Source organism: Rhineura floridana, chromosome 3 (assembly GCF_030035675.1).
Source record: "Rhineura floridana isolate rRhiFlo1 chromosome 3, rRhiFlo1.hap2, whole genome shotgun sequence".
Taxonomy (NCBI): domain Eukaryota; kingdom Metazoa; phylum Chordata; class Lepidosauria; order Squamata; family Rhineuridae; genus Rhineura; species Rhineura floridana.
The window spans coordinates 112,861,811-112,884,486 of record NC_084482.1 but is presented as its reverse complement, the minus strand read 5'-3'; the positions used below and the strand labels follow the sequence as shown (position 1 = coordinate 112,884,486).

The 22,676-nt window shown below is 43.6% G+C and overlaps 1 protein-coding gene across 1 annotated transcript; it reads right to left on the bottom strand.

The window, feature by feature from the left end:
• Positions 1-1,898: 1,898 nt before the first annotated feature.
• Positions 1,899-21,123, bottom strand: GM2A (ganglioside GM2 activator). Its single transcript, XM_061617419.1, has 4 exons — positions 20,673-21,123; positions 13,913-14,065; positions 7,694-7,876; positions 1,899-6,782 (listed from the first exon to the last, which is right to left on the bottom strand). Exons 1-4 carry the CDS (start codon positions 20,793-20,795, stop codon positions 6,621-6,623), a joined length of 621 nt encoding a protein of 206 aa, XP_061473403.1. The 5' UTR covers positions 20,796-21,123; the 3' UTR covers positions 1,899-6,620.
• Positions 21,124-22,676: the final 1,553 nt, after the last annotated feature.

Here is a 22,676-nt window from a genome sequence, read left to right as displayed (position 1 = left end):
GGCACGGAGGAGGACCCGAGGGACAAGTTACATATTTTAGTTAGCAGATCAGCAATTTCACATTTGAGTTCTTTGAGAACTCTCGGGTGGATGCCATCCGGGCCCGGTGATTTGTCAGTTTTTATATTGTCCATTAAGCTTAGAACTTCCTCTCTCGTTACCACTATTTGTCTCAGTTCCTCAGAATCCCTTCCTGCAAATGTTAGTTCAGGTTCAGGGATCTGCCCTATATCTTCCACTGTGAAGACAGATGCAAAGAATTCATTTAGCTTCTCTGCAATCTCCTTATCGTTCTTTAGTACACCTTTGACTCCCTTATCATCCAAGGGTCCAATCGTCTCCCTAGATGGTCTCCTGCTTTGAATGTATTTATAGAATTTTTTGTTGTTGGTTTTTATGTTCTTAGCAATGTGCTCCTCAAATTCTTTTTTAGCATCCCTTATTGTCTTCTTGCATTTCTTTTGCCAGAGTTTGTGTTCTTTTTTATTTTCTTCATTTGGACAAGACTTCCATTTTTTGAAGGAAGACTTTTTGCCTCTAAGAGCTTCCTTGACTTTGCTCGTTAACCATGCTGGCATCTTCTTGGCCCTGGCGGTACCTTTTCTGATCTGCGGTATGCACTCCAGTTGAGCTTCTAATATAGTGTTTTTAAACAACTTCCAAGCATTTTCGAGTGATGTGACCCTCTGGACTTTGTTTTTCAGCTTTCTTTTTACCAATCCCCTCATTTTTGTGAAGTTTCCTCTTTTGAAGTGAAATGTGACCGTGTTGGATTTTCTTGGCAATTGGCCAGTTACATGTATGTTTAATTTAATAGCACTGTGGTCACTGCTCCCAATCGGTTCAACAACACTTACATCTTGCACCAGGTCCCGGTCCCCACTGAGGATTAAGTCCAGGGTTGCCGTCCCTCTGGTCGGTTCCATGACCAACTGGTCTAGGGAATAGTCATTTAGAATATCTAGAAACTTTGCTTCTTTGTCATGACTGGAACACATATGCGGCCAGTCTATGTCCGGGTAGTTGAAGTCACCCATTACTACTTTCTGCTTTCTCAGAAATCTCCCATGCTTAGAAACAAAGAGAAGCTTCCTCAGACACCACCACCAAACTGGCGTTCACGTCAAGCTCTGCAACCCAATTGAGCTTGTGTACTCACCACATATCTATTTCTTATGGTATCCATAGCAGCATATACACTGCTACATCTAATCACCTTTGGTTTTCTTGACAGACTCTGAAGATAAATGGACTATGAAATCTATAACTGTCAATCTACATAATTACATCTAGAATGACCAATGGCAAATATCCACTACGAGGCTCAGTAATATTCTGATCCTCAACTTTCATCATAACTCACCTCTTCCATTTTAGTATGGTATTCAGAGGGCAGCACAGACAAAAGACCCATGCGTTATAGCATGCATGGATGCATTTTTATCATACCAAAGCAATGCCAATTTCAGCCAGTCTTATAATAAATCTTGTTTAAAATGGAGGCATCTTAGTATAGGTTTACCTGTCTACCCAAAAGTACATAAGGCACATTGATAAATGTTCACTATATTTTAATAGCAAGAATGGGGAGGGGTCATTTTTTATAGTAAGAATGATGTTACAGTTATGTGGATTCTCATATTAAGGGGGGGAATTGAAAAGATGCAGCAACAGCTTATGGTATGAAACTAAATAAATCTCTGTGCACAACAGATAGCCAGAGTTACACAGGCTCCAAGCACCCAGGACCACATAACATCTTCTGAGAAAGCATTCTTTCTATGTGATCATTCTAACCTCAGTTATTCTCACCAAATTCAGTGTTGCATGTGTCAGTGTAACCCTCCAAAAGATTTCCATGAATGCATCAGTGCACATACCAGACATTAACACAACAGTGATCAGAAAAAAGATTTATTCAATACTTCCTTATGGCAGCAGCACTAAAGGCCATTAGTTTTTTTCCCCAGCATGAAACTGAATACCAGAAAATAAAATTGGCTATTTGCTGAGAAGCATTTGGAATGGAGATAATTTAAGAGATTATTAGAATGCAAATGAAATCAACAGAAATTGTGATCATTTATGAAATGTAGCAAGTTCAGGAAGATATTTAAAAAGGGAAGGCATTCTCCCAAATATGTGACAATTTAAAATGGGGAGCACAGTGGCAACTGCATGCTTAGAGGCAATACTGCAATACAAAATAGCAGTGGTCTTGTACACAAACTTTTTCAGCAATGTTGTGGGGATACTTTTTTTATACAGGCACCTCGAGTGTAATTATGTAGAAGAAGTTGTGGGATCATTGTGTCATCCAGGAGATAACTATGAGTGGGATGGGGATCCTAACCTAAGGGGTGGGTAATTACTCTTCATGTGCCACTCCTTGCCCTGTGACTCTTACTCTGACTTGTGCACATTAAATACATTTTAAAACCTACTCAAATAAAGCAAACATCACCTTGCCAAGTCTAGATCTGACAAAAGTATCCATCACAAGGATCTAGGCCCTCCAGACTGATTCAGGAAAAGTCCCTCATATTTTAAGTGGATTGGGTAAGAAGGAAGAATGGCTTGATGGGAATGAGGAAGGCAGCGAGTTGGAAGGATGCTGATGGCAGGGCAGTTCTTCCATTAGAATGTTACTCCTTTGTAAGCTGCAATGTACTTTTTCCCCGGCCTCTCAAAGTGACAAAATATTTGTTTGTATTAGAGGGGGACTCTCTAATACACTGAAGAACTCTATAAAAGAGATGCAAGGATGACAGAGTCATTCACGGAGGAACCGTATGATGAACCAGAAATTTTAGAATGCGAGGTGAAAGCTGCTCTTAAAATACTTGGAAAAACAAATCACCAGGAACAGATGGCATACCAATAGAGTTGCTACAGGCTACTGAGACTGAGTCTGTCCATATTTTGAGAAAAAATTGTCAAGAAATATGGAAAATAAAACAATGGCCCACAGACTGGAAGCTTTCAATACATATCCCAATTCCAAGGAAAGGGAATCCCAGGAAATGCAGTAATTATCAAACTATTGCCTTAATATCCCATGCAAGTAAAGTAATGACAAGATTCTACAACAAAGGCTCTTACCATATACGGAGTGAGAAATGCCAGATGTCCAAGCTAGATTTAGAAAGGGAAGAGGTATGTATTGCAAACATACGTTGGATAATGGAACGGACCAAGAAAATCACCCTGTGCTTTATAGATTACAGCAAAGGCTTTGACTGTGTAGATCACGAAAAACTATGGAACGCTTTAAAAGAAATGGGGGCGCCACAGCATCTGATTGTCCTGATACGCAACCCATACTCTGGACAAAAGGCTACTGTAAGGACAGAATATGGAGAAACCGACTGGTTCCCAATCAGAAAGGGTGTGAGACGGGTGTATTTTATCACCCTATTTGTTTAATCTATATGCAGAACATATATGGAAAGCGGGATTGGACTAAGATGAAGGAGGTGTGAAAATTGGAGAAATATCAATATTTCCAGATATGCAGATGATACCATACTATTAGCAGAAACCAGTAATGATTTGAAACAAATACTGTTGAAAGTTAAAGAGGAAAGCACGAAAGCAGGACTACAGCTGAACGTCAAAAAGACTAAAGTAATGACAACATAATATTTAGGTAACTTTAAAGTTGACAATGAGGACATTGAACTTGTCAAGGATTATCAATACTTTGGCACAGTCATTAATCAAAATGGAGACCATAGTCAAGAAATCGGAAGAAGGCTAGGACTGGGAAGGGCAGCTATGAGAGAACTAGAAAAGATCCTCAAATGCAAAGATGTATCACTGAACATAAAGTCAGGATCATTCAGACCATAGTATTCCTGATCTCTACGTATGGATGTGAAAGTTGGACGGTGAAAAAAGCAGATAAGAGAAAAATCAACTCATTTGAAATGTGGTGTTGGAGGAGAGCTTTGCGGACACCATGGACCACAGAAAAGACAAATAATTGGGTGTTAGAACAAATTAAACCAGAACTATCACTAGAAGCTAAAATGATGAAACTGAGGTTATCATACTATGAACACATAATGAATTCACTAGAAAAGATAATAATGCTGGGAAAAACAGAAGGGAGCAGAAAAAGAGGAAGACCAAACAAGAGATGGATTGATTCCATAAAGGAAGCCACAGACCTGAACTTACAAGATCCGAACAGGGTGATTTATAACAGTTGCTATTGGAGGTCGCAGATTCATAGGGTCACCATAAATTGAAATCAACTTGAAGGCACATAACAATTAGAGGGCAACACATGCGACATGGTGGAGATGGAAAAGATACTTAGAACATAGAAGGACCTGAATTTGGAGAGTATGGATATTCAAGATGGCTGTAGATCAGCCTTTCCCAAACTGTGGGTCCCCAGATATTGCTGGATTACAGTTTCCATAATTCCTGACCATTGGCCATGCTGGCTGGGGCTGATGGGAGTTGTAGACCAGGAATATCTGGGGACCCAAAGGTTGGGAAAGGCTGCTCTGGGTTATGAAATAAGATGCATAATATGATAGCATATCCATTCAAACCGGATAGCATGGCACAAGACAGAGTTATTGCAGTGAACACTAAAACTCCCTGAAAAAGGTAGTATTACAGGCAGAGTTCTATTAATATCAGTACCATAAAGGGTAATTAAACAGGACAAAGTATGTAGGTCATCTTTCTATATGCAATACAGGAACAAATTCTTCGGAATTTACAGGGTCTATGACGATTACCCTACAAGCTTAAGGCCTTATTGAAAGGGGAGAAAAAGACTGAAGATAGCCAGGGATTCCATCACACATCATTGTGGTTAAAGGATGGGTTCCTATGAGCATCAATCAAGCAGGCTCACACTACAAGAACAAATCCTTAGTCCAGATGTTCGCTTCATTTTGTAACAGTCTCTTTCCAGTGCTGCATTGTATCGCTTGACACATGTAATATGCACCAAGCAAATTTGTTCATCACTTAGAACTACAAGAATCCCAGAACAATCTAGTCCAACCACCTGTAAGAGAAAATCATGCACAGCACTCAAATTGTCAAGATATGGCACAACTATACATCTTCCATTCATGTCATCAGATTCCTTGGTCAATGCCAAGATCACATGTGGTCTAAAATGCTACCATTTAGAATATCAGAATTATTGCGCTCCTTCAATCCAGACCATATCTTCTTAAGAATAGTAGGGACTTGGTGTTTTCTTTGTTCCCTAAGGACCCTCATCAAAGTGTGGGATTAATTGGTTCCTTAGGAACCAGAAGATCAGTAATCATCTTTCATTTTCTAGTTGGACACGAAAAGAAAATTCCCATACAGATGGAACTGTGCCACTTTGTCCAACAGTCCCCAAATAGTCCACCAATACCTTAAGAGAACGGGAAGCATTTGGTCCTTCCCAGAAATGTGAGTAGTCTCCCATGAAATACAAAAGTGATCAAAATGATCTGTACATATCTTTTATGTTGAGCATTTCCCACCTGCTATCATCAGAGACTAACTTAAAAGGCAAGTCTCGCTTCCATATAAGCCAATGCACCGTCACAATAACTTTGGTCACCAGTGGGCATAGTTAAGCATATAAAGGGTCACTTCACACATGATGTTTCTCCCACATGAGCTTACAGGGGTGGAGGAGGGGTGTATTTCTCCAGCTGTTTAAACCTGTCTCTGCCTTTTTATGCTTGCTTTGCCTTCTTGCACCACCCTCCCCAGCCAGCACCAACCCTGTCCAGAGGACGAACACATAGATATGTGCTACATGCAGAGCCAGAAACATGAAATAGCACGACAAGATCTATGGTTTGGAGTGAGATTTTTAAAAAGCCACATTTGTTTTATAAGGAGATAATGGGGCTGCCTGGCTATTCTGGGCTGTGACACAGAAAGCAGGAAGCGTGGTTTCTTTCTCCATTCATTGCTTAATGAATTCCTGCTCAGGCAATCATGTCAGCACACACAGTGCCCAGTATCTCACACCTCTGAAGGGGCCCACAGATCTCATTCCACAGTATGTAGGATGGGATGTAGTGGGATCTCATGTACATAGTGATACATAAAATCACATGTTTCATTTTATTGTACATCCACATGCTGGAAGCTGTACCTAGCAGTACATGCATCATCTATCAGTGTAACACTTATTTATCCCCTCCTCCTCCCCATTCCTATGTAGGATATATATCCTGTGCAATGTGACCATAAACCAAGCCTTCCCCAGCCTGGGTCTCTCTGGCATTATTGGACCCCAACTTCCATCATCCTCAGACAGCATGGCCAACAGAGATGATGAGAACTGTAGTCCAACAATGCTCAAGGAGCCTAGGTGAGGAGGCTGCCCTGATTCTAATCCATTAACAAACACTGGTAAGGCATAGACATCTAAATTTCTAATTAAAACATTATTTTGAAAACTTCATTGAGTTTGGTTGTTTCTCCAAGTAATTCAGAGCAATCCTAAAAGCAGTTAATGATAACCCTTCCCCTTAAGGCTGCAAGGTCTCAGTATTAGTATTTCAACAGGACCAAAAAAAAAATTAAGACGAACGCATGGCATTCAAACACCAAAAATGCCTGCATTGTTGTCGTCAAAACTACAAGCTTTCAGCGTGGAGGGAAAACGTCATCTTGACACAGGCAAGCTCTTGGTCACCATTGCTCAGTAGAACCTTGATCTTGTAATCCCCATTGGTGAGGATTGAAGGCAAGTCCAATTTAGGTATGTAGAAGTCAGAGGAAGGCAAGTTGTAAGAACCCTGAAAAGAGGAAAAAACACACATATCTATCGACCTATCAGCCAACAGTTTGTTAATCCATCAGGCATACAGATACAAACTAATGCACTTGAGCATGTCAAACTGTAGAAGATACTATCTTCTAGAAACAGCAGTGGCCAGCTGTGATAAGCAGCTTCTGGCTCTTAGATTTCATAAGTCCCAAGCTGCTGCCTGAAGACCCACACAGCTGTTCTCAAATAAGCAATGGACAAACTATGACTCTTGGCTTAGGACTCACTAAACTGCTAAAAGAATTTCTGAAAAGACATTGTAGGCTGCCCCTTCTAAATTTAACACTGACAGAATTGGGAGGAGGAATACAGCTGGGCAGAAATGGGGATGAATTAAGGGTCTGAAATATTTGCATGAGGAATTCTGTTTTGAAACCTGTATTTCCAGCCCCAAGTAGTGGTTTCCACAGAAAACGCAGCTATCTGTTTGACAGATGGCCCCTTCCATTTGCTTGTTCATTCCTATACTGTAGTCCACCATTCATTCCATTAATGCACATGTGGCTTACTCATAGGTGCACTGCATTATGGGTTTTGTAATCTTTGTAAACTTAAGGGTCAACATTGTAGATGGTCTCACAGATGCATTTATTTTTTATTTATTTTATAAGGTTTCTTATCCTCCCTTTCCCACAAGGTCCCCAAAATGACTGAAAGATAAACACACAGCAGATTTGTCTGCAAATCTTGGTTAAATCTATCAGCTGTTTTGCAGCACTGTCCTGCTTTAATGGACTTGCACATTTGACAGGGATTCTGCATTAGTTGAAGCCGGTGGCATGCCTTGGAGAAAGCAAGTGCTAGGAGTTGCCACTCTCAGGTGAGATTTGTTTTGTGGTTCCCAAGCCTAGAAAGCATCAGGGAGAAGCTTGGCCTTACCGCTTTGAAAGGGCAATGACAAGGAATGCCGTAAGAGAGCAAGGGTTCCGGACACGGTTCACCTGGAGGGATAAGAGCCTCCAGTTTGGTACAAAGATCATCATAGGTGCAGCTCCCAAGTTCATCCACACAAGGGACTTTTATCCAAATTTCACCAAGTCTCTTCTCCAAATCAACAACTCCCTAGAAGTAAACATTACATACAGATAAAACATTAGCATAACCTCCAACTTTCCTCTTCTTCCTCAAGCTCTTCCACAGCTCAACGCTTCATGCAGCTTGAACAGCAAGTCATCCTGCCTATTGGCCAAGAGAGAGAAACCTGTAGTCTATCATCAGCCAGAGGACCACAACTCCCATTATCCCAGATCACTGGCCATGCTGCTTGGGCTGATGGGAGTTGGAGTCCAACAACATCTGGAGGACCGCAGGCCCCCTGCCTCTACTGTAGGCTGTTCATTCAACTGAATGTGTACCATTGATAATACCATGTGTCTTGGAAGGCACAAAGCGAATACTGGACCATCGTCTACTGGTAGGCTGAATGATAAGTTTAATCTTTGCCTGTTCTTAGCTCACACAAAAGTTAAGGAAGAAGGCAATTACACATAAAGAGTAACTTTCATTAACTTGTGAAGTTCATCATGTTCTTGACAGGACAACACATGGTGTTGAATAGCAGCTTAGGTCAATCCTCTATGAATTTGTATATAAAAGGCCACATGAGAGTTAAAAAGGAAAAAACTGTAATAGATAAAAAGGACACCTCCATGGTCAGAAGCTATAGGAAGCTGCCTTGTCCCTAGCAACTGAACGTGGGACCCTCTCCAGGCAAAGCATGTGCTCAACCACTGAGCTATGGTCACTGTCCTAACATACTTCAGGTTACCAGATGCTGTGGACAAGGTGGTTGCCAGGCCTCAGATGCACCTGAGTGGGCCCTGATGAGAACAGTATGCAGGACAAATGGCAACTTTGATCTGAGTCAGCTCTTACGTTTTACCAGAAGAGGGCAGTAAGGAGCAATGAAGAGGGACCAGAGAGGTTGCAATGTTTCCCTCACAGCTTCTTTATTTTTAATTATTTTTCTAAACTGACCTTCATCCTAATGGATTCCAGAGCAGTGCACAATAATAAAAACAATGTAACACCACAATATTCTTCACACAAGTAATAAAAGCCAAGAGGCAACAAAACCATAAAACTGACAAGCAGGGCTGGCGCCAGGCATGCCGGAGCCCTTGGGTACCAGCCTGCCCTGGGCCCCGGCATGCGCACATGCTCCATCTTCCTGTCTCTCCTGTCTTTTGCGGCTGAGCGCGCAGGGCTGCCATTAATCAAGATGGCAGCCGAGGTTTCCCCTTGTATCGAAGCCTCCGCCGCCATCTTAGTTGATAGCATGCATGATGCTACACACACGCATCCCTGCCATCAACCAAGATGGCGGCAGAGGCATCAGCAACTTAGGGGAACCTCAGCCGCCATCTTGGTTAATGGCAGTCCTATGCGCACACAGCACACAGCCACAAAAGACAGGAAAGACAGGTAGATGGAGCCAGCAAACAGGCGGGTGGCTTGCAAGCTCCCTGCCGCGGATAGTGAAAGGGGAGTGCTACTCCTCCTCCACCGTATTGTGTGGCCTCAGCCAGGGCCCAACCTGGCCGCCCTTTGGTGCCAAGTGCCATAAAACAATTTTCATCTGTCTGGGCAGATAAACAATTCTTGATCTGGTGCCAAAAATATTCTAACATCAGCACCGATCATGACAACTTCCTCAAGGGGGGGGGGTGTGAGAGACAACCACCACACAAAAAAAGTCTATCAGAAAGCAGCATTAGAGCAAATCCTTCCCCCTGCCATGAGCCACCCCCCTCCTAGCATTCTTTTTATTATGTAAAGCTCCTGCTTCAGAGGGAGTGTGTGGGATATGGATGTATGCACACAGGGGAGCTGTTTAACCCTTTCCTTTCTGGCCATCTGTCTGCTTAAATCCCCTCTTGCCTTTGCATCTTCCCTCTCTGCAGGAGAAACAACTATGAGTGGGTATGCGCATGTGCATTTTTTTTAATAGAAAAAGGGCTAGAAAGCAAAGGGTTAAACAGCTTCCATTAACCTCTCCCCCCCTTTTCTCAATGTGAAGCTACTTGCAGCTTCTTCACTGGATTAAAAATATTAATTAATGCGGTGGGGGGGTTAGGAATGGGACACTCACAGGAGAGAACACACTTCTTTAATTTATGCGGAATACATTGCAAACTGGCCTATCACCTTTGCTGGCTCCATGTGGGAAAATGCAAAAAGACAGAGTTGGTTCAGATGGAATGGCAGACCATGGTTTGGCATTACATGGTTCCCATCTGCACTATATATTTAAAGAAGTGTCATACCACTTGAAACAGTCATGACTTACCTCCAAAGAGTCCTGAGAACTGTCATTTGTTAAGGGTGCAGAGAGTTGTTAGGGACAACAACTATTTTCCTCACAGAGCCACCATTCCCAGATTGGTTTAACAATCTTCCCAAGGAACTCTGGAAATGGTAGTTCTGTGTGGGGAACAGGGGTCTCCTAACAACTCTCAGCATTTTATCTACCTGCAAAGCAGATGGGCTGTTTCAATACAACCCAGAAACACAGGCCAGTGTGATTTGGTCTGCATTAAGAGTGTTATCTATAAATATTCACAATATTTCAAAAGGGCGGACATTTCAGTCTTGACACCATCTCTTCCAGGATTTCCCTTCCCTCCTCCACCCCCTGACTTGGCTGCACTTCTCAAGAAGTCAGTCTGAGACTGAACATATGCAAATGAAGTTGATGTCAGCATCGTGTAATTGCTTAACAAGGAAAGAGGGGCCTGGATCCAACCCAATTTCTGCTGATAAGCCATCAGATGCTTGCTGAAAGATGGTTAGGTTAGCAGAAACTTCAAAGGTGGGAGTGCTTCATGCAAGACTACATATCCACAGCAGCAGAACTCTATACTACAGGAAACTGAATATTTCAGCATAGCTGCCCATGATTAGCCATGCTTCCATTTTAAAAAGGGCGTTCTGGAGAGCCAACAATATTAGTTTGTTCTAATTCTACATGAATTTCTTTGGCTATCACTTATATAGCCTTTTGACATCTGTTATATGGCCTGAGTTGTTATATAGAAAGTTCCCCTTTCTGGTCAGCCTACCTGCAAGACATGTTAAGTAGAAATCATTACATGCAGTATGAGTCTAACATTTTATTATTATTATTATTATCATCATCATCATCATCATCTTTATTTATACCCCGCCCTTTTTCCAAACTGGAACTCAAGGCGGCTTCCAGATAAAAATAAGTACGTATCATTAAGAACCTATAAACATATAAACGATATAAACATATAAAATCAGCATTAAAACAGGATTAAACTATTAAGATGTTAAAACCAATTAGATATACAGTAGGGCCCCGCTTTACAGCGCTTCGCTTTACAGCATTCCGCTAATACAGCGGTTGTGAATTGTAGAAAGGTTCCACTTTACAGCGCATGTTCCGCTTTTATGGCGTTTTTTTGCCGCCAGCCCCATTTTGGTCAATGTAAGTCAATGGGATCCGCTTTACAGCGGGGGTCTGGAACATAACCCACTGTATGAGCGGGGTCCTACTGTACACTTAAAATACTGCAACCCAGTTTAGGAGCATACAAGTAAAACAGTAACATACAGCATCCTCTTCAGTCACTACCCTTAAAGCCTTCAGTTCCAAAGGCCTGCCGGAAGAAAAAAAGTCTTTAGCTGTCGGCGGAAGGACTGCACAGAGGAGGCCATTCTTGCCTCCCTAGGGAGGGAGTTCCAGAGCCTAGGGGCAGCCACCGAAAAGGCCCTATCTCGTGTCCCTACCAGTCGCACTTGTGAAGGTGTTGGGATCGTGAGAAGGGTCTCTCCTGAAGATCTCAGGGCCCGGGCAGGTTCATATAGGGAGATACGGTCTGACAGATAGCCTGGACCTAAGCTGTATAGGGCTTTATAGGTCATAACCAGCACTTTGAATGGAAACAGACTGGCAGCCAGTGGAGCTGTTGCAGCAGGGGAGTTGTATGGTCCCTGTAACCAGCCCCAGTTAACATTCTGGCTGCAGCTCATTGCACCAACTGAATTTTCCAAACAGTCTTCAAAGGCAGCCCCATGTAGAGCACGTTACAGTAAGCGGGATGTAACTAAGGCATGTGTCACCGTAGCCAGATCAGACAACTCCAGGAATGGGCGCAGTTGGCGCACTAGTCATAACTGTGCAAACACATTCCTGGCCACCGCAGAAACCTGGGCCTCCAGGTTTAAGGCTGAGTCCAGGAGCACATCCAAACTGTGAACCTGCGTCTTCAGGGGGAGTGTAACCCCGTCCAGCACAGGCTGAACCCGTTCCCTGATCCACCTTTCGACTGACTAGGAGCACCTCTGTCTTGTCTGGATTAAGCTTCAGCTAGTTCACCCTCATCCAGTCCACCACTGCTGTCAGACACTGGTTTAGAACCGAGACAGTTTCCTTGGAATTAGGTGGAAAGGAGAAGTAGAGTTGGGTGTCAACTGCATACTGATGGCATCGAACCCCAAACCTCCGGACAACCTCTCCCAGCGGTTTCATGTAGATATTAAATAGCATGGGGGACAAAACTCAACCCTGAGGGACCACACAGGCCAACGGCCAAGGAGTCGAACACATCCCCCAGCACCACCTTCTGGGTTCGCCCCCCCAGGAAGGAATGGAGCTATCGTAAAACGGTGCTCCCAAGTCCCATCCCGGCAAGGCGACCCAGAAGGATACCATGGTCGATGGTATCGAAAGCCGCTGAGAGGTCCAACAGAACCAACAGGGACACATTCCCCCTGTCCAGTTCTCTGCGTAGATCATCTACCAAGGCAACCAAAGCCATCTCCGTCCCATAACCAGGTCTGAAACCAGACTGAAATGGATCTAGATAATCCGTTTCATCCAGGAATCCCTGGAGCTGGGAGGCCACCACACGCTCTATTACCATTTTAGACTCAGATTACCCCCTCCTCTTAGCACAGAGAAAGGAGACCTCTTATTAAGAAAAGCATCCTTCCATGGCTTTTTACATGCCCTGCCCCTTGTATTTACTAAGAATTTGTATTACTGTGGTTGATTCACACCCTGGGGGTGGGGAGAAGCAGAGGACACCCATTTGCTTAATCCTGAAAGATTTTTTCCTATCAAACATGGGACTTAGTTCCCGATGAGACTCAGTTCCAGATCCTATATCAGTGAGGCAGACTGTTCCCATCTGATGATGTCACTGTCCTTTCTTCTTTGTTCTCGGATCACATTTTCTTGAGTCATTTTTTTTTTAATCCTCATGGAGGTTGCTTGCCTCTCAGGACTTGGAACCCTGCTTTGGAAATGGTCATTACTCAGTCTGTAACCATGCAAGTGTGAGCCATAAGGAATGGAACTTTTCAGCAGTCTTCTATGTTTTACTTCCAAGTGATCTGATTTCCCAAAATATAAATCTATTTTAATCTATTCAGTTAATTTTCCTCTGGGTTTAAATTCTCTGGACCTACCTACACTTAAATGCTTTGATAAGACTATAGGCTACTGGTAAATTGATATTTTGGTTGTATAGGAGCAGAGCCCTTCCACTGAAAAGATGCCTTGGTAGATGCCCAACTTCTTCTTGTAGATTAAACAGCCCATGAGTCAAAAAGAAATGCATAGAATCACATGTCCTCCCTTTGAAACAGCTCATATTCAGAAGAGGCCCCTGGATATCTCCAAGCCACCCTCATTTTTCTATTGAATGGGGGGGGGACCTGTGGTCCTCCAGATGTTGCTGGACTCCAACTCCTATCAGCCCCAGCCAGCACAGTCAATGATAGGAAAGATGGGAGCTGTCGTCTGGCAATATCTGGAGGGCTACAAGTTTCCCATCCCTGTTCTATAGGAAAAGATGTCTTCTTTGTCACAATACCTAGGAAGGGAAGGACAGGGAAGAAGCGGGAAAAGCTGTGGTCCATACCCAAGTTTGGTATTCCTGATGAGCAGAGGTACCATGAACCTGGTGTCACCTGGTGCCAGTCCTGGGCAATTAGAAACACTTAATCAAGGTGTTAGCCCTTCTGATGGCACTGAACAGTCCCAGTGTATTTTGGATAGCAACTCCCCAACTCCAGGGATGCAAGAAACAATTTCTGTCCAGCTTGGTCCCTCGGCCTTTCACATACCTTCAGAGGTGAAGTGAGGGCTGTAGTGGTGGCAGCTGATGCGCAGACCGTCACATCTCCTGGGATGGAAATAGGATCTGGACTTACAGATAGACTCTTAATCTCCGCAGGTTCGGAGGGAGAGCCACAGTTCTCCCATGCAAAGTTTTGGACCTGAAGGATTTAGAGGAAAATGTTAAAAGAACATTTGAAATTTGTCCCAGTACAGAAAGCTTGGCAAGGATGCACCCGGCACACTACACCATCCCTTGACCCTACCTCCTATCCAATCCCCACCCCAGGCAGCTGCTTTACTTATCTTTTTAGCTAAAGTTCTATGCCAACTCATCAAGGAAAAAAACAAATCAACAAAATGCCATGAAATATTCACTAAAATAGCAATAAAAACAGTAGACATAATAAAGTGATCAAAATATAAAAATCAACAGTTTAAAAAATGAATTTATATAATGACATTAGTGTCTGGATAGGCAGTGCAACAAAGGTACCTGTCTCATATTAAATAGGCAGGGAGTTCCAGAGAATAGGTGCTGCCGCACCAAAAGATCAATTTCTCGCAACTGCACAACAAATATTATGTGGCACTTGTATAGGTGCTGGTTCTGAAGATCGAAGCAGTTGAGTGAGGACTTATGGAGTACGGTGATACTATACCATACTATACTGAAGGCATAAGGAGATCTGATCACTTCAGACTACAGCTCGAAGCTTACATGACTGAATGTTCCTCCATTAAACAAACAAATCCAGATCTCAGAAAATTAGTTGTCAGGGGTTCTAGCCTGGCCTTTCCCCAAACATCTAGTTTGGTATGGGTTGTAATTTTTTTGTATGTTGAATCATTCCGTCTTGTGAGTCATCTCTACCAGAGTGGTACAGCCCAGAAAACCCAACTGTTTGGGTTTTACTTCTTCAAAACAAGGTTTGAAGAAAGAAGATGGCAAACTGAAGTTGTGGCTAAGGCAGCAGTGGCTGGGCCCCCATTAGGACCAGTAGGGCAGAAGGCAAGGATGCCAACAGTAGGTGGACCAATGGCAGGCAGAGCCAACTCATTCCGGTTTTGTCCCCCATCTTCCTTTTCCCTGCTGAGTTCTACAAGGGGCAACATTGAGGCAAAGGAGGAGGAACCTGGCAGCCAGGGCCCTCGGCCAGACTGGCTGCAAGCAAGAAGGCAGGCCAAGGTTGGTAGGACAGTGCCCCATTCCTCCTAGTGGATCAACTTCTACTGGGCTAAGGCAAAGCTTCAGAAGGACAGATGCAGATGCAAGGTGATGACAAGAAGGGGAGGGGGAAAGGACAAGCAAGGGAAATCGAAGTTTTTCTGTGGCTCTTTGGTTTGCGATATAATCCTGTGGTGGTCTTTAGGGTTTCTACTCATTTCCCACCACTGCTGGAGGTTTCGTTTTTGGTCGGCAACTATGCCAATGCTTCATGCTCATGTGCAGCCACAGCTGGCATTTTCAACAGTTTCCTACGCATGCACCCCACACAGCAATCATGCCCTCAGCTGCAACTCTAATTCAAGAAGTGCTTTCTTGTGTAGAAGTTTCCTAATATTTGATACAGTCCTTCAAGACTGGTTAGACAGAGAAAACTCCCCTTAGCTCCAACCAGTAAAACCTCAGTCAGCTCAAGGGCTTCTTCATATATGTTCCCAGGAAAGCCTTTTGAACAGAAGCATCTCATCAGAGTCTACAGCTATTTCATCACACAATGCTCCAGGCCCCTACATGCTGGACTGGGTGTATAACAGCAGTGGCATTCCTCAGATACTTTGTGAAACTCATTGTGTCTTATGCACTGTGCTACAGTTTGGGTGCAGACCAACTTTGCCGATTCACCAGACTTGAGAAAGGAACGTATCCATGAGAATACGGGTCTAAAGTTTAATGATTAAGCCATTTATTTAACACAGGCAGCTCTACTAAGTGCCTCTACACATTAAGGGTTGCTTGTTTTTTAAGTGTTGCAAGGCTCCTTGCCCCATTTAGCAGCTTATGGTCATTTATGGCATATCGGAGATCGCACTCCCCCAGAAAGTAATGCTGTGCAAGAACATTTTAATAAATCCTCTTGATACTCTCAGCTGAGATTCACTTTGGTAAAAAGTGACAGTTTTAGACCAGCAGCAGCTAACCTATGGCCCTCCAGATGTTGTTGGATTCCAACTCCCATCAGTCCCAGCCAGCATTGTCAATGATCAGGTATGATGGGAACTGGAGTCTAGCAGCATCTGAATGGCCACAAGTTAGCCACTACTAGTCTACAGCATGCCTTGACCAAACAATTAGCACTATGGCCAAATGATGGGTAACCGTAACCCATGGCAACTTTGCAAATGAAAAGCCAGGTTGCCAAGAGGCCAAGGCTAGGCATGCCAGCAAGATCTTCAATGCAACACTGAAAATAGATTTAATTCTCCACAGGTGCCAGTGGGAACTTCAGTGGACAACTGCAGTTGAGGTTGCTAGGTATAATTAGAATATCCAGAGCAAGGTAGCAGTTTACTCCAGATTTTACTCAGTTGAATCCATCTGACCTCAGGGAGTAGAAAAGAACTGTGCAGGATTCTGGAACATCAACTGATCTCGAGTTCATGTCTAAACAGGTCTAGATTTTGCCCTAAAGCAACTACAACTGTCAGGAAGCAAACAGACCTTGGAACAAGTTCTATTTATTTATTTATTTATTTATTTATTTATTTATTAAACTTATATACAGCCCCATAGCCGAAGCTCTCTGGGCGGTGCACAAGACCAACATCAAAATACAATAAACACATATTAACAATTTAAAACACATTAAAAGATTTTAAAAAATTTTAAGAGATAAGACAATTCCAACACATACTAAAACATATTAAAATGCCTGGGCGAAGAGGAAAGTTTTAACCTGGCGCTGGAAAGATAAAAGTGTTGGCGCCAGGCGTATCTCCTCAGGGAGATTGTTCTAGGGCTTCTCCCATCTCGCTCAGAATGTACAAGGTTCTTTCAACATTAACATGTCAACATATCCTGTAGATTGAACATAAGTCTGCCAGCTGAAGTTATTCTTTACACTTGGAGTGATTGCTAGTTAGCTCTGTAAGTAACTTCTGTCATTGGTCGAGTGTAGTATATTTATTATGCTAGTTACAATAATTATTTGACAGTGAACAACTCCTCACCCACCAGGACAATTAGCTTTGACTTGCTTGTGTAAAATAAAGAACCACATTCCTGCTTTAAATATTATGTTTTTAAAAGTGTCCATTAAATACTGAATATCCATGACTTCTGTAATTGGTTACATTTGACCAACCAACAGAAAGAGTTAGATTTCCGATTTCAAGGAAACATAGGTAGACCAGAAGTTTGAGGACCTGGCTAAAAGCATAGTTGCATATTCAGAAATAATATGTGGTAAAGACCTCCAGGTCTGTACCATCTCCCAATATATGTGGGGAGTCACATCTTTGGATGCTACTTCATAAAGATGTCTCCCTGTGCAGAGATACATAGCTCATCAGGAAGAGGACTGTGTTAGAGGTTTTCTTCCTTACATGTTAGCTTCCCACAGGCAGAAACTTTTCAACATGGGAGAAGGTTCAGTCATATAATACCATACCTGAATTCTGAAGTAGTGCAGTTCCTGGATAATTATACTACATAATATGATAGCTCTAAATATCACCCAAGAACCATCTTCTCTTCCACCACAGCAACAGGCCAACTTCAGTGCAGTTTTGTGATAAGTGCATGTATTTAAACTTACTGGGGACAAAAAACCCCTTAAGTGCTAGCATTTCAGGAAGGGCCAAGGGTTCAGTGGTAGAGCACATGCTTTGCACACAAAAGCTCCCAGGTTCAATCCCTGGCATTTCTGGGTATGAATGAATGAATGAAACTTTATTTTTACCCCGCCCTTTTCCAAACTGGAACTCAGGGCAGCTTACAAATAAAACTACATGTAGTTAAAAACATAAACATACAATTAAAATACAATTAAACAATGCACAACCTTAAAACCTTAAAAGGCACTTAAAAATCTAAAAACAATTTAAAATAATACAAATAATAATATAAAACAATAAAACAAGCCTTGTAAAGCCCAATCCTAAACACCTTCTATCCCAAAAGCCTGTCGGAATAAAAAAGTCTTTACTTGCCGACGGAAGGATGGCAAGGAGGGGGCCATTCGTGCCTCCCTAGGAAGGGAGTTCCAGAACCTAGGAGCAGCCACTGAGAAGGCCCTATCTCGCGTCCCCACCAATCGCACTTGCGAGGGTGTTGGGACTGAGAGAAGGGCCTCTCCTGAAGATCTCAGGGCCTGGGCAGGCTCATACAGAGGGATACGGTCTGACAAATAGCCTGGACCTGGGCCGTATAGGGCTTTAAAGGTCAAAACCAACACTTTGAATTGTGACCGGAAACAAACTGGCAGCCAGTGGAGCTGTTGTAACAAGGGAGTTGTATGGTCCCTGTAACCAGCCCGTTAACACTCTGGCTGCAGCTCTTTGTACCAGTTTAAGTTTCCGAACAGTTTTCAAAGGCAGCCCCACGTAGAGCGCGTTACAGTAGTCTAAACGGGATGTAACTAAGGCATGCATCACCATAGTCAAATCAGGCATTTCCAGGAACGGGCGCAGCTGGCGCACCAGTCTTAAATGGGCAAAGGCATTCCTGGCCACGGCCGAGACCTGGGCCTCCAAGTTCAGAGCTGAGTCCAGGAGCACACCCAAACTGGTAGGTTGGAAGAGACCCCTTCTGAAACCCTGGACAGCTGCTGCCTGTCAGTGTAGACAATACGTGAAGTATAAGGCAGCTTTCTATATAGCCAACATAGAAAGAGATAAGTACACATCGTTCTCACCAGGAAACTTTAGTTCAAATATCAAGAAAAGCTGGCACTTAGCAGAACAAAACAAGGGGGGTATATGAGTAGGTAATGAAAGCAACACTTCTGCTTCTCCTGACCGCCACAAAAGTTTTTCCTTCAGCCGTGAAACTGTTCCTTCACTGACTATAGATGTTATCAAACCAAAACAGAATAAAAATTTTCCCCAGACAACAAATGAAGTCCAAGCATAAGGCGGGGAAGAGTGGTAGCCCATGGATGGAGCATACCCTTTGCATGCAGAAGATTCGAGGTTCATTTCCCAACATCTCTGCACAAGGCTGGGAAAAAATCCTTGGCGAACTTGTGCCAGTCAGTGTAGACCAAGGATGGGAACCTGCAGCCCTCTACATGTTGTTGGACTACACCTCCCATTAGCCGCCGCCAGTATGGCCAATAGCCAGGGATAATGGGACCTGTAGTCCAACAACTTCGGGAGGGCCACAGGTCCTCCATCCTTGATGTAGTCAATCTTGAATGAGGTGGACGCAAGAGTCTGATTCAGTATAAGACATCTTATATGGAATGGGATGCGAGGAACAATACCAGTGTTCAGCTTAGTCACTTACTGCCAACAGGTTCATCCAACTGCAGTTGCAACATTTATCATGCTCCTTCTTCAAATGAAGTAGGAGAAAAGCGAGATCAGCATATTGGGCAATAGCTGGAGCTTCAGAATTGGGTGTGTGTGAAAATTCTGGTTCAAATCTACATTCAGCTGCAAAGCCTTGGGCACTTTACCATTAGCAACGCTTACTGCTATCTATAATGAGAATTACTATCATATTACACCTTATAGCTTGACCTGTGCAAATCCACATGACCTAAGCATACCTTCCCAAATTGCCACATTAGCTTGGGTCAATGACACAGTAAGAATCGGTGGGGTCCTCATTTGCTCCTCCCCAAAGAACATTATAGTCTGAAATACTTGCAACACAATTCACTGGCTCTGATCCATTCCAGGCTGGACAGATTAAAATACCCTGTGTTCCACCTGTCACAGTCAAGACTGGCCAATTAAAGCTCTACTTATCGTTCTTGAACTTTGCTATATAAGCCTATTAACTACACAAGGTAAGCATTAACTGTAATATTTATTTATTTATTACATTTATACCCCACCTTTTTTTTTCATGATTGAAACCCAAGGCAGCTTACATATGATTCCCGGGCAGTCTCCCATCCCATGCTGGCTGGGGCTGATGGGAGGTGCTGGCTGGGGCTGATGGGAGGTGTAGTTCAAAAAAGTAACTTTTCCAAGCTCTGACTTAACTATACCAAATTCTGAAAAGGGTTGATTGTAGTCATTGCTGCAGACAGCAAGAGAGCAGCTAAAAGAAGCAGGCAGCGTTTCAGTTGTGAGAACAGCCTCCCATGACACGGAGCGAGAAAAGTTTGTGCATCACTGGAAGACAGGTTAGCATTTCCACATGCAAATGCATCTCTGTGTAAAAATGCACTTACAGACTGAAAAAGAGAGCAGTTTTATGAAGTGTTTTACAATGTACACATCTCTGGAGAAACAAATTTATGCACCGAGGACATACTAGCACAGGGATAGCTAACATGGTGCCCTCAGTATGTTGCTGGACTGCAACTCCCATCAGTCCTAGCCAGCACAGCCAGTAGTCAGGGATGATGAGAGTTGTAGTTCAGCAGCATCTGGAGGCTACCAAGGCGGCTAGCCCTGCAGTAGTGGGTCATTCTAGCGTGGGGAGGGAGCATGGGACTCGACAGCGACAAGAGTTGTGTGCAGGTGTTGGAGACTTGTTCCCCCCCCCCCGAAGTAAGCGAATCTTTTCCATTTCACAAGGCTCTTCACAATTCCGTCTCTCCTCCGCCCCTCCCGTAGAAGCAGAGAGGCCGGACTGCTGGCACTGACCTTGGTTTGCCTCGCGGGCCGGTCCTTGTCCAGCACGGCGAACCGCTGGTGCTGGTGGCCCCCAAGAACAGCCGGCCACAGCTGCAGGCCGCATAACATCAGCGACAGCGCCAAAGCTGTCATTTCTGTTGCTGCTCCGGAAAGGGTTTCTTGGGCTAAGCTGAAAGAAGGCGAGATTGAAAAGAAAGCCAGCACAAAGAAAGCGGAATGAAGAAGACGGTCACAAGAGCAAAGCAGGCTGCAGGCGGCTGGCTTTATAGATGCCAGCGGCTGAAGATAAGAAGCTGGCCTTCAACCTTGTCAGAAGTTGGATACAGCAGATATCGGAGACGCAGTCACGAGCAACTCAGCAGGAGATTTGCTTAATTCAAGCACCAGCTTGCCTCTTTCCCCGAGCGCTAGGCACACAGGTTCCTCCTCCTTCCTCTGCTACGTTTAAAAAGGAAAAAAAGGATCACCCAGCATGCGTTGATGAAAGAGGAAGCGGCTCTGCCCTCTGCTGGTCTGGAAAGCGCATTGCCCAGACAACGCCGCGGGGGGAAAAATCAGGTGTGCTAAGTGCATCGCACGAAACAAAGCAGTCATTTCTTTCCAGTGGTAAACCAAAATAAGAGGTCGGGGCAAGAGCCGTCACTCAGTGACAGACCACCTGCTTTGCATGCAGAAGGTCCCAGGTTCAATCCCTGGCATCTCCTGTTAGATCTGGGAGAGACTCCTAACTGAAACCTTGGAGAGCTGCTACCAGTCAGTGTAGACAATACTGAGCTAGGTATACCAAGGCTCTGACTCAGTATAAGGCAGCTTCCTATGTGCCTATTCCTCTGCACTCTCTCTCTTCAGCCTTAACTCCAGGAACTGGCTTCCTAGGGTTGCCTCTAACCATGTCACAAGACCAGCCTGAGGAAATGTAGAGGAGACTCTCTTGACTTCTCCATGTTCCAACCATGTTGAATAGTCCAATAGATGTCCACCACAAAAGCTAGTGTGGGAGCAGGATTGGGGAGACCTGGGTTCAAATCCCAACTCAGCCATGAACTTCAATGAGTGACTTAGACCAAGTCACCCACTCTCTCATCCTATAAGGCCGATGAGGGGATAAAGGGGAGGGCAAGTACTCCACCTTCAGCTCCTTAGGGGAAAGGTGGAATTTAAATGTCACACCTACATACACACCAGAACACCAGAAGTTCAGCATCATCTGAAAGCAAAAATTCCCTACACTGCTGGAAGTCTGCTGAGCTGGAAGAGCTAAACAAAGGGTCACCTTTCACCTAAAAAACTACTTTCTCTACAGGGTGAAATAAAATGGCATACAAGACCTTCTCCAATTCTATGGTTATATTCTTTACCCACCAGGTTAAATTGATGGGCTGTTTCTTGGACTTCTGTATTTACTGCCCTATGTATAAGGAAAGAATAAATATAAATATTTTTATTTATTAAAACAGATATCTCCCCCCCATGGCTTACAGCAATAAAATATACACACTGTAACACCAAATCCACAAAGCCCATTAAACAACAGCCCAGAAATACTGTCTTTTGTAAATGACAGGCAAGTGAGCTAAGACAAAAAGCATCTGCTGAGAGTATGGGAAGCAATTACGCAACCACATGGCACACATGAAGCCAACTGCTCAGGTGTGGAACATACACAGCTTTTCTTCCTAAGGGCACATGCCAAACAGTTTGATGCATTATCTTTAAAAAGATGTGTTAAAAGTTTTATGTGGGTAGAAGTCTCAGAAACCAGTCTGAGCTGTATCCTTTGGGTGTCTAGAAGACCTTAGCTCATGACTCTCTGAAGCAATCTGTCTACAATATATAAAAGGGGGAAGGGGGAAAACATGCAGTTGACTCTGAACGGTTATTTACCAGTCTTATTGCTAGAAAATGTTTATCGGTCAGAAAATAGAGTTCTTCCCAGGGTATCAGCTTCCTGGTTCAGAAATGTCTGTCTGGGAAAACCATTACATCGAAAAGGCCTTGTTTAGCCCAACTCAA

What these genes read in the sequence shown, in the direction of transcription:
- GM2A (XM_061617419.1), bottom strand. Translation starts at nt 20,795, where the DNA reads ATGACAGCTTTGGCGCTGTCGCTGATGTTATGCGGCCTGCAGCTGTGG. An exon ending in GGCCCGCGAGGCAAACCAAG is followed by an intron (nt 14,066 to 20,672) that starts GTCAGTGCCAGC and finishes TAAATCCTTCAG; the next exon opens with GTCCAAAACTTTGCATGGGA. An exon ending in GTCATTGCCCTTTCAAAGCG is followed by an intron (nt 6,783 to 7,693) that starts GTAAGGCCAAGC and finishes TCCTCTTTTCAG; the next exon opens with GGTTCTTACAACTTGCCTTC.